The sequence below is a fragment of the Gopherus flavomarginatus genome, chromosome 6, assembly GCF_025201925.1.
Source record: "Gopherus flavomarginatus isolate rGopFla2 chromosome 6, rGopFla2.mat.asm, whole genome shotgun sequence".
NCBI classification, from domain to species: Eukaryota; Metazoa; Chordata; order Testudines; family Testudinidae; genus Gopherus; species Gopherus flavomarginatus.
Genome location: NC_066622.1, coordinates 57,384,863 through 57,395,365, shown reverse-complemented (window position 1 = coordinate 57,395,365; position 10,503 = coordinate 57,384,863). Strand labels below are relative to the sequence as shown.

The following is a 10,503-nucleotide window of genomic DNA, read 5'->3' as shown; positions in this document are numbered from 1 at the left end:
GGCGGGGAGCTCAGAGCTCTTTAAAACCCAGCCACCAGGCCGGCTTTAGGCCAATTTAACCAATTCCCTTGAATAGGCCCCTCGCTCCTAAGTGGGACCCCGCACCAAGCCCCAGTACCAGCAAAAGATAGTGCGCTCTGTACCAGGGTGGCCCAGTTTCCCCAGGGGGCAATTTAAAAGGCCTGGGGCTCCAGCAGGGGCTGGAACCCCAGGCCCTTTAAATTGCCACCAGAGCCCTGCTGCTGGAGCCCTGGGGTATGGCTGTGGGGCTCTGGGGGCTAATTAAAAAGTCCAGGACTCCCATTCCTTCTACCTCCCCGGCCCTTTAAATAGCCACTGGAGCCCCGCCGCTTCCCCAGGGTTCCGGCGGCTATTTACAGAGCTGAGGCAGTGGAAGCAGGGGCGCCCCGGGCCCTTGAAATAGCCCCCAAGCCCCAGGCTGCTGCTGCTACCCTAGTGGGAGAGGGGGGAGGAGGAGGAGAAGAAGAAGGCACTCACCATAGAGGATGGGCTGTACCCCCTGTACCTGCACCCCCTGCCCTGCCTGCAGCCAGCCCGTCCCCAGCCAGCCCCTGCTGCACCCCCTGCCCGCACCAGCCCCGCACCTCCTGCCCTGCTTGCACCAGTTCCTGCCTGCAGCCTGCCCATCTCCAGCCAGCCCCACACCCCCTGCCTTCCCTCAGCCCTGCACCAACCCCTGTCTCCAGCCAGCCCTTCACCCCCTTCCCTGTCTCCAGCCAGCCCCTGCCACACTGCCTGCCCTGCCCGCACCAGCCCTGCACCCCCTGCCCTGTCTGCAACCAACCCCGTACCCCCTGCCTTGCCTTCAGCCCTGCACCAACCCGTCTCCAGCCAATCCCTGCCACACCCCGCTGCCTGAAGCCAGCCAGTCCCGCACTCCGTTGTCTCCAGCCCTGCCAAGCCATGCCGCACCCTCCCTGTGGCCCTGCCTGAAGCCAGCCAGCCCACCCCACACCTCTTGTCTCCAGCCTGCAGCCAGACCCTACCCCTCGCATCCTCCCCCTCCCCCACCTCCAGCCAGCCCCATGTTCACTGGTGCCCTGCAGTTCCGAGGGAAGTAACCCTGCACACCTGCTTCAATGAGATGGGCAGGAAGCAGCTGGGACCCACATGTGCACCCTAGCACACCCTAAGGGAGTGGCAGAGCTCATTTCTAGTTCAGACCCATCTTTTTAAAAAAGAACTTTTAGGTAGGGTTAACATACATCTGTACTTTCCCGGACATGTCAGGCTTTTTGCTTCTTAAATCGCCATCTGGGAGGAAAATACGGACGTATGGTAACCCTACTGGTACAAAAAATACATACTGTGGCAGAACTTTTTATAGGGAACCGGTTGTTAAGAACTGAAAGGCTTTTTTTTCCCCAATCATCCCTGCGGGGCCCCACCAAAAATGTTCAAATTGGGCCCCGCACTTCCTAAAGCCGGCCTGCCAGCCACGGCCGGGATTCAAAGGGCTCTGGGCTGCTCGCAGAGATTCCCGGCCGCAGCTGAGGTTTAAAGATCTCAGGGCTCCCCACCGCCACGGGCAGCCCAGAGCCCTTTGAATCCCGGCAGCAGCTGAGATTTAAAGGGCTCAGGGATCCCTGTGGCTGCAGGCAGCACAGAGCCCTTTGAATCCTGGCGGCAGCTCCAGGGGATGGAGTGAGGCTGGGATTTCAAGGGCTCAGGATCCCCTCAGCAGCAGGAGCTCTGGGACCTTTAAATCCCTGCCCCAGCCCTGAAAAGCTCCGGGTTCCCCCAGTCGTCAGAGCCCCAGGCCCTTTAATTTGACCCTGAGGGCTCCCAGCCACCTCTTTGGCTGGGAGTCCCTGGTTGATTTAGCATCAAGTAACACCTCCCCACCACCAACCTTCCTTTTTGACCCACAGCTGTTTTGGTGGGGCGGCACTGAGGAAGGAGGGTTTGTTTCTGCAGGGCTGGGTGGGGTGTTTCCGCCAGGCTGGGAGGTCCTGAGTGGGGGGTGTTTCCGCAGGGCTGGGGGGTTTCGGTCCCCAGCTGTTTTCTTTGGAGTATTGTGGCCCTCTCTGTTTTACTCAAAGTACTGTACAGGAACTTTTCAGGGGGATTAAGGCAAAATGCCACATTTATTAGTAATACAGGTATCAATTAATACTCTATGATATGCACATGAGATATATATCACAGTCATGCATTCACGCACACACACAGACATAAACACACTCCGTCTTGCTGTTGTTACCAACTAGTTGCTCCCCTTAACTGCACTGGCCAGGTGAGTTAGATGGGGGAGGGGTGGAGTCGGGCTTCTACCGATCCAAATCGATGGTCCGATGGTGACAAGACGAGATCCGGGGTCCTTCTGCAAGACACCTCGCATTTATAGCAGCTTCCCTCTTAGGCAAATCTAGACCAGATTCAAAATCTTGGTCTGCGTCCGTTGGTCTTTGTGCTGCTTTTCTTTGGGTGTTGTCCCAATGCTGCTCAAAGAGGGTGTTTTCTAAAGAAGGTGCTTGCTTCTAATCCCTGAGGCCATCAATATGTCTGCTCTTCTTTATTGGGCCCACTTGACAAGTTGTATTGTCCTTTGCTCTGGCTCCCATTCCCTCTTCAACTGTTGTAGCTGTCTGGAGGTGGGTGTCTTCCAAGCCTCACTCATTCACACCTCATTCAGTCAATAGAGCAATTGATTACAGAGTGCGGGGGAAGATCTTATTCTACTTCTAGCAAAAAGACACATGTTTTCTTTCACTTTAACTATACTATCCTTAGGGGCTATAACATTTGATACAAAGTTTTCTACCAATTTTCTATATAGGGATCTAATACAAAGTTGTATGAAAATAGAGAGGCACAATGCCAAGTCATATGAATTACAAAATAACATCATGCCGGATGCAATGTCATAAAGATAAAGATACTTAATACAAAATAACACAATGCAACGTTATAAAGATTTATAGAGATAGTTAATACAGAGATTTCTCTACATCACCACTTTACGAGTTGTGCAGGCCTGCTGACGGCATTCGCGGGGCTTCTTTCTCGTGTGGATTCTCTGATGCTGAATAAGGTGCGAGCTGCGACTGAAAGTTTTCCCGCACTCATTGCATTCACAGAACCTCTCCCCTGTGTGGATTCTCTGATGCCGAATAAGGTGCGAGCTGCGACTGAAAGTTTTCCCGCACTCATTGCATTCACAGGGCCTCTCCCCTGTGTGGATTCTCTGATGTTGAGAAAGGCCTGATCTGTAAGTGAAGTTTTTTCCCACACTAAGCACATGTATTTTTTTTTGCTTTCCCCTGCAGATTTCCTGCTGTATTCTGGTTTCCTTAAGGCCCTTCTGAGTTCCCTGACAGGAAATAAATTTATCCATTTTCTCCCCTGGCTGGTTTCCCTGCTCTTTTTCTGCTCTGTGCTGAACCTCACACGTCATTGCATCACCTGCTGTGATAGAGACAGAAACCTCAAACAGGGATGGAAAGGGGAAGGCCAAACCAAAACAAGTGCTGGAGAGAGGACAAATAAAAATCAGGAACTCAGCTCCCCCCAACAGGAGAGAGGAGGGGATCAATTCAGCCTGCACATCCCATCCAACTTCACAGGGGGAAGGGAGAAAGCTACTGCCCGGTGTCTGCTAGCATCTAGAGGAAGCCTTGAGCTATATTTACCCTGCGGATGCGACCCCTGCTATGGACAATAATGAACTGAGAGACTTCCCAAGAGCTTTGTAGGGCATCCTAGATGTTTCCTTCAGGCACTTAGAGATTCTGAGTTGGTTTAGTGTTTCCTCATCTGTGCGGGGAGATCTCAGGATCTCTCTTTCCTCTGAACCCTGGAGCTCTGGGACCCATGGCTCTTCCCCTTGTTCCAGCTGGGAGATCATATCATGTTGGAAAACCAGAAACTCCGCTCAGATGAAAGAAAACAAAGGAGTTCAGTTGATTTCATACAACCTGATCATCAAAAACATTCTGTTAATTTATCTTCAGTGCTTAGTGTGACCTAGTGTGCCTGGGGCAGTCCTCACTGAAAATGCCAAGGTCAGAGCAGGCTGAAAAAGGGAGAGCAGATGCTCCCCATACTGGTGGTTAACACTGAAGTTAAACTCACTGACCAGTCACAAACTGTGCTTCTGATCCCACACACTGGTTAACGAGACTCTGAAAAAAGAAATCACACGGCCCCCTTTATTGCATGACAGTTCTCTGACTCCTAATCAGCAACTAGGTCCCTTACAGTGAGAGGTTATTTCAAAACTCTGCTCACTGTGATACAGCATGGCCAGAGGGCAGCAGGAGAGTGATCCTAATTGGATCCAGGAAGTGGGTGGGTAGAAGGTTAGCCACATTACCCAGGTTTGGATCTCATCCAAAATACCATGCTGCCAGCCAATCCTTTAGCAGTTAAACTAAATGTTTAGAAGAAAGAACAAATGAAAGAATGAAGTTAAGTTCCATCCTTCCAGACAATTCTTTAGCATCTAAACTAAAGGTTTAAAAGAAAGAAAGACAGAAAGAATTTAAATGGAAAAGCAGTCAGATACATTCCAAAATGGATATATCAGGTTCTTAGCAGTATTGGTGAGTTGCTGGCTTGAAAGTCTGTCTGGAACGCATTCACAGCTTGGATGGGTCATTCAGTCCTTTGTTCCAGGGTTCAGTTTGTGGAGAATTTGCTCCAGACTCAATAGGTGTATCCCCTTGGTCCATAGGTTCATTGTACAGCTGATGACCCTCAATGGGCCATCAAACATGCTAGGCAATGTTGATGCCAATATGTCTGGGGGTGTCACCCAGAAAAACTGCACAAGTCTGGAAATACAGTTACATATCTGTAACTCACAATACAAAGGTGATAGAAACATAGAATCAAAATTATCATACTTGGCAAATCATACCATTTTCACTGACACTTTTCATGGCATACCTAGCATGATTCATTGCAATTTTATCAGATTATATTATTTGATTATTAATACCAAAGTGTCTCACAATTTCATGCAGTCTCACACTTGCTAAACTAGTGAATCCCCAGGACCAGTTCCCCAGGTCCTTGAAGATGCCAAACATTGTGCTTAGGAGGGATTGAAATACCCACATATCTGCTGGGAACACACACACAGACACTGTGTCAATCTGTACCCCTGTGTTCACTCTTCTAGAAAATTATGATCAATTTTGTACCCAGTATGGCTTGTGAGGTATCATTAGAAAACGCATAACCTACTGAATATTATCCTCCTGTTAAAATGTGTAGTAACACTGTATGTAAACTTGTGAGATTTTACAGTATGATATTACTGAAAAAGTTACAGTTCTGGGGAACACCCACAGACCAGTTCCTCAGAGACAGCAAGGCAAACAGCAGGTCAAACAGCCATTCTCCTGCAGGGGGAAGGTGTGAAGACATTAAGGGCTGGTCTACACTACGGGGGGAAATCGATCTTAGATACGCTAATTCAGCTACGTGAATAACGTAACTGAAGTCGAATATCTAAGATCGGATTACTCACCCATCCTCACTGCGCGGGATCGATGTCCGCAGCTCCCCCTGTGAAATCAGCAACTACGTTGGGGTTGGGGTTGTTCCGGAATCGATATAAGCGCGCTCGGGATCGATATATGGCGTCTAGATGAGACGCCATATATCGATCCCCGAGCAATCGATTTTAACCCGCCGATACGGTGGGTAGTCTAGATGTAGCCTTACATTCCATCACAAGGACCTATTGAGGCTGTTGTGGAAAACGACCACAGGATTAATATTTGAATCAGCTCAGCCTGAGGCTCTTTTCTTGGTTACAAGCACGCAGGGGGCGACAGCTATTGGAATACTGTTCCCGAGCTAAAAATCACACAAGCCTTTTACAGCTTAAAACCACAAACAATGACACATACGTTGCACGTTAATTTCCTTATTTGGGATATATTGCTAAATATGATGCAGGTCAAAAGCAAGCTGAACAATCAGTTTTCCATATTTGGCCTTTCCTGTTATTTTTATTACACCTGGTGATATGGGAGCAAGACTCTCCATGTCTCAAGAAATCTCACTACCAACCTAGGCCATTTTCACATGCTGCGTTGCAATCCAGATCAGCGAGGAGTTGTGTCATCTGTAATCCTGGGTGAGATTCAGTGTTCTGCTGCTGGAGCTCCCCTGTCTGGATACTCCCAGCCAGAGTTCAAGGACGCACTGAGTGTCTGTATGATAAGTAACCCTGGACTGGCAGCTCTGACTCCAGCCGCCTGCTTGTTACACCCCAAGCACATTCTAGTTTGGGTAGAGAAAGCTCAGGGTTTGAGAGAAGGCTGGGGGTAGGAAGATTCTGTTCATTATGCTGGACCTAACCCCAGTTTTACTTAAGTAAAGAGGAGATATTTGACATTGTGTGATGCTGCTCCTGTGCTCTGTTCGCAAAGTGTTCTGCAGCAGAGGAGGGTCTCTGGTAGTATGTATGTTACTGGCCTATTGGGGTGATGCTGAAACAGGACAGGGTACAGATGGCATTGTGGGGGTGGCATGAACCTTCACTCTTCATTTCCCCTTCCAAGAACAGAAGGGACAGGAATCCTTACCCAGCAAGACCATCGTCTCATAGTTCCCCTGCATGACATCTCTGTAGAGGGCTCTCTGAGTGGGGTCCAGCAGAGTCCCCTCTTCCCTGGAGAAATACACAGACACCTCCTCGAAGGTCACCGGCCCCTGAAAGAGCAGGAGTCCAATACTCAGTACCTGCTGACCCACTCACAACCCCACTATTCACGGAACAGCAGCACCAGGGAAATGGAAGCTCCGGGAGGCACATGTTAACAGAGTCCCACCCCACCTTGCTTACAGCAGCCAGGAGGCATCAGAGGGTAGAAAGAGGGAACCTTTGTGTCTCCCATCTGACAGACAGAAGCAGGGTCTTCACATTTATCACATAGCTACTAGCCAGAGCTTAATATAGGAGATGGGGCTGTCTCTGGACCCTGATAGTGGCTCCCTGCTAGGAATCCAAGCACTCTCCAAATAAAATATATGGAAGAAAGGGGAAGTCAATCATAAAGAATAGAAGTTAGAAGGTCAGAATTGTAGTGCCCATTAACAAAGGTTTAGAGAAAATAGAGCCTATCAAACTAACGGGATATCCTTATTGGATGAGATCAAAAGTTTGGTTGCAGCTAATAGTACTGATGTAATATACCTAAACTTCCGTAAGGGACATGACTTGATTAGCACAATATTTTTATTAAAAAAAACTAGAATGATACAAAATAAACACGGCATACATTAAATAGATTAAAAACTCTGATAGTAAATGGGGAACCATGATCGAGTGGATTTCTTTCTAGCAGGTTCCTGCAGGGATTGGTTCTTGGCCCTGTGCTATTTAACATTCTTATCCATGACTTAGAAGAGAGTACAAAATCATCACTGATAAAGTTTACAGTTGCCACAAAGATTGGGGTTGGTGATAATTAATGAAATGTCAGTAGATTCAGGCTCCATCACTGAGAGTCTGGGAAGTTGTCCCAGCCCTGGCTGGAGGGTTATTTCCTGTTCCACAAAGAGGGGAAGTTCGATTCCCAACTCCTGTGCCTTGAAATTAGGACCTATCTGACACTACACCCCCATATTCATCATAGTGGTGTGATTATACTATGAATAGGACATAATTATGATCTATTTTGTAGAAGATGCATCATGTGTGGTGTCACTGGAAAAGTTCTGATTTGCTGAATATGATTATCCTATTTGTGTGCACATATCATGTTCGTATCTGAAGTTATGCATATTGACTCTGTATCTGTATTTCAAATGTGCTTACTCTGGGTAACACCCACAATGAGCCTTTCAGGTACAACAATGAAGAAGCCAGACAGTGCTGATGGCTCAACAAAGACAATGGACTGTGGAAGAGCTTAGCCTTCCTGTGAATGTTTCAGCCAGCCTATGAGTCATGGCTACTATGACTCAGCAGGGCCTGTGACCAGACCACATGACACTAAACTCCATTTTAGTACCTGTATTTTTCCACAAACCGGACTAGGAACTGAGTTTGGAACAAAAGGTTCCCACCATATGGAAAAGCTACATAAGGTGAGGTGTGACATCATCTCTTGGCCTCATTCTCCACACAAGAGAACTTCTGGAAACACCTGAGAAACAAAAACGGATGTGGGGGAAGTGCTGCTCCCAGGATCAAGAGATTTCTAGCTTGTGTATGGAAACTTGGGGGACTGCTTGTACCATCAGTCAGGGTGAGAAATTGCTAATTCAAATTCTATCCATCTAGTATGTTAGGCTTAGTCTGAGTTTTGGTTATTTGCTAAATAATCTTCTTTGATCTGTTTGTTATCACTTATAATCACTTAATCTATCTTTCTGCAGTTAATAAACTTGTTTGATGCTTTATCTTAACCAGCGTATTTTGAGTGAAGTGTCTGGGGAAAATCTCAGCTTGTTGTGCACATCTGTCCCATATCGAGGGGAAGGGGAACTACATGAATGAGCTTGCATTATAGAGATCCCTTTGCACTATAAGATGGTATCATTCTGGATTTATACTACAGCAAGTGTGCAAGGTTGGGGAGTGGGAAATTGGCTCTTGTCTTCTATCTGTCCTTGAGTGGCTTAGGTAACGCACTCAGGAAGCTTAGCTGGCTGCATGGCGCCACCTGCTGTTGTGTTGGGTGATAACAGGCCCTGGAGAGGCTGGCGAAATCTCCAGCAAAGCAGTGTGAGAAGGGCCAGCCCAGCGTGAGGGTTAGAGGACACAGCAGTTCCCAGAAGCTCCACAAACTGCCTCCTGGGGGTGACAACCCATCACGCCCTACACTACACAAGTCTCAGCAGGTTTGTCACATGCTGTTCCCTCCCTTTCTCCACCCGAGATATTTCCTGCTTCCCACCACCTCTAGCAATTCCCACCCTCTTATGCATTTACTGCTCCTCAACCTCCAAGCAGAGCCCGCCACCCTGATAATCTCTTACCTGAGCCAGCTCCATTGCAGCCATTTCCTTGCCCCTGGGAGGACGAGATTATCTGCAGCGAAACATGGATGTTATTCTCTGGCCTGCCGGGGTGAAAAGGGCAAGGTGTGAGAATTCAGACTAGGCTTTTGTCCATTCCCCAAGCCGATTCCCCCCAGCTTTTCCCCTGCTAATGCACATTCTAGGTTCTAGCACACTGTGAAGCACAGAGTGACCTTATTCCAGTACAGGCCTAGCCCCCTCCCAACAGGGTGTAACCCTCTGGCACATGGGGAAACCCTCCCAGTAACAGTCTCTCTCTTACACGTATCAAGTTTGCGGACAACACCAAGCTGGGAGGGGTTGTAAGTGCTTTGGAGGATTGGATTAAAATTCAAAATGATCTGGACAAACGGGAGAAATGATCTGAAGTAAATAGGATCAAATTCAGTAGAGACAAGTGCAAAGTACTCCACGTTGGAAGGAACAATCGGAGGCCAGAGAAGAGCAGAAACAAAGGAGTCACTTTGGGGGATTCTCCCTGTCATTGTCCCCAAGGCAGCTGTCTCAGGTTTACAAAGGTGTTTCATGTTCCAGCCTTTATACAGTCTCTCCTGGGAGTGCCCCTTTTCATGGACTGGGCCTAGTTTTAGTTTTTGGTAGTTAACAATCTTGGTTTATTGTTCATCTAACCAGTATGTGTGGATTGAAGTGTGTTGGAAACTCTGTTTGGGATAACAAGCTGGTGCATGTCATTTTCCGCTGATGAAATGACAGACTTCATATGAGCTTGGGTCGTTCAGTAGCGTGCTGGACAGTGCAAGATGCACATTTCTGGGGGAAAGTTGGGCACTTGAGAATTTGCTGGTTTTCTCCTGAGGTGTAATTCATGAGTGGCTGTCTAGCAGCACTCAATACTGTGTAGCTGGGAGTGAGTTACATGCTGGAGACTGTGTGTTAATTGGCCAAGAGGGGCTGTTCTCGCGGGAAAACAGTGGAAAAGGCACCCCATGCTGGAGGACTGAGGGGACAGCTATTTAACAGTCCAGATAGTACTCTGGGTAACATCACAGACACTCATTATGACAGAGCCTCTTACAACACAGAGAAAGTAAATCCATGTCCCAGAAATCGAAGACTCCTGACAGAGGGCAAGTGTCCCTGGCACTGCTTCTTGCTGACAGAGAGGTTCAGAGACAGTGCGAGAATCCTGGGGAAGCTGGGAACAGGAAGCATGGGCTGGCGGGGTTCGGTGGAGAAAGGGAACAGGAAGGGCAGGGATATTACTGAATCCAGGATCTCAGCAGTACTAGATGACAGGATAGCACATAGTGCAGCCCATTGGAAAACACAATCCCAACTATATATACAAAATAATGGGGTCTAAATTAGTTGTTTCCACTCAAGAGATGGATCTTGGAGTCACTGTGGATAGTTCTCTGAAAACATCCACTCAATGTGCAGCAGCAGTGAAAAAAAGTGAACAATGTAGGAAATAATTAAGAAAGTGATAGATATGACAGAATATCTCATAGATCATATTTGTAAAAAGAGCAAATA

At 47.8% G+C, this 10,503-nt stretch overlaps 1 protein-coding gene across 1 annotated transcript in view; it reads right to left on the bottom strand.

Moving 5' to 3' along the window:
- Positions 1 to 6,454: 6,454 nt before the first annotated feature.
- Positions 6,455 to 10,503, bottom strand: part of LOC127054291 (zinc finger protein 560-like) — a 228,436-nt gene continuing 224,387 nt past the window's right edge. Inside the window, exon 4 of the mRNA XM_050960378.1 lies at positions 6,455 to 6,690. Within this exon, the coding sequence (XP_050816335.1) occupies positions 6,523 to 6,690 (168 nt within the window). The 3' untranslated portion in view covers positions 6,455 to 6,522. The remainder of the gene's footprint in view (positions 6,691 to 10,503) is intronic.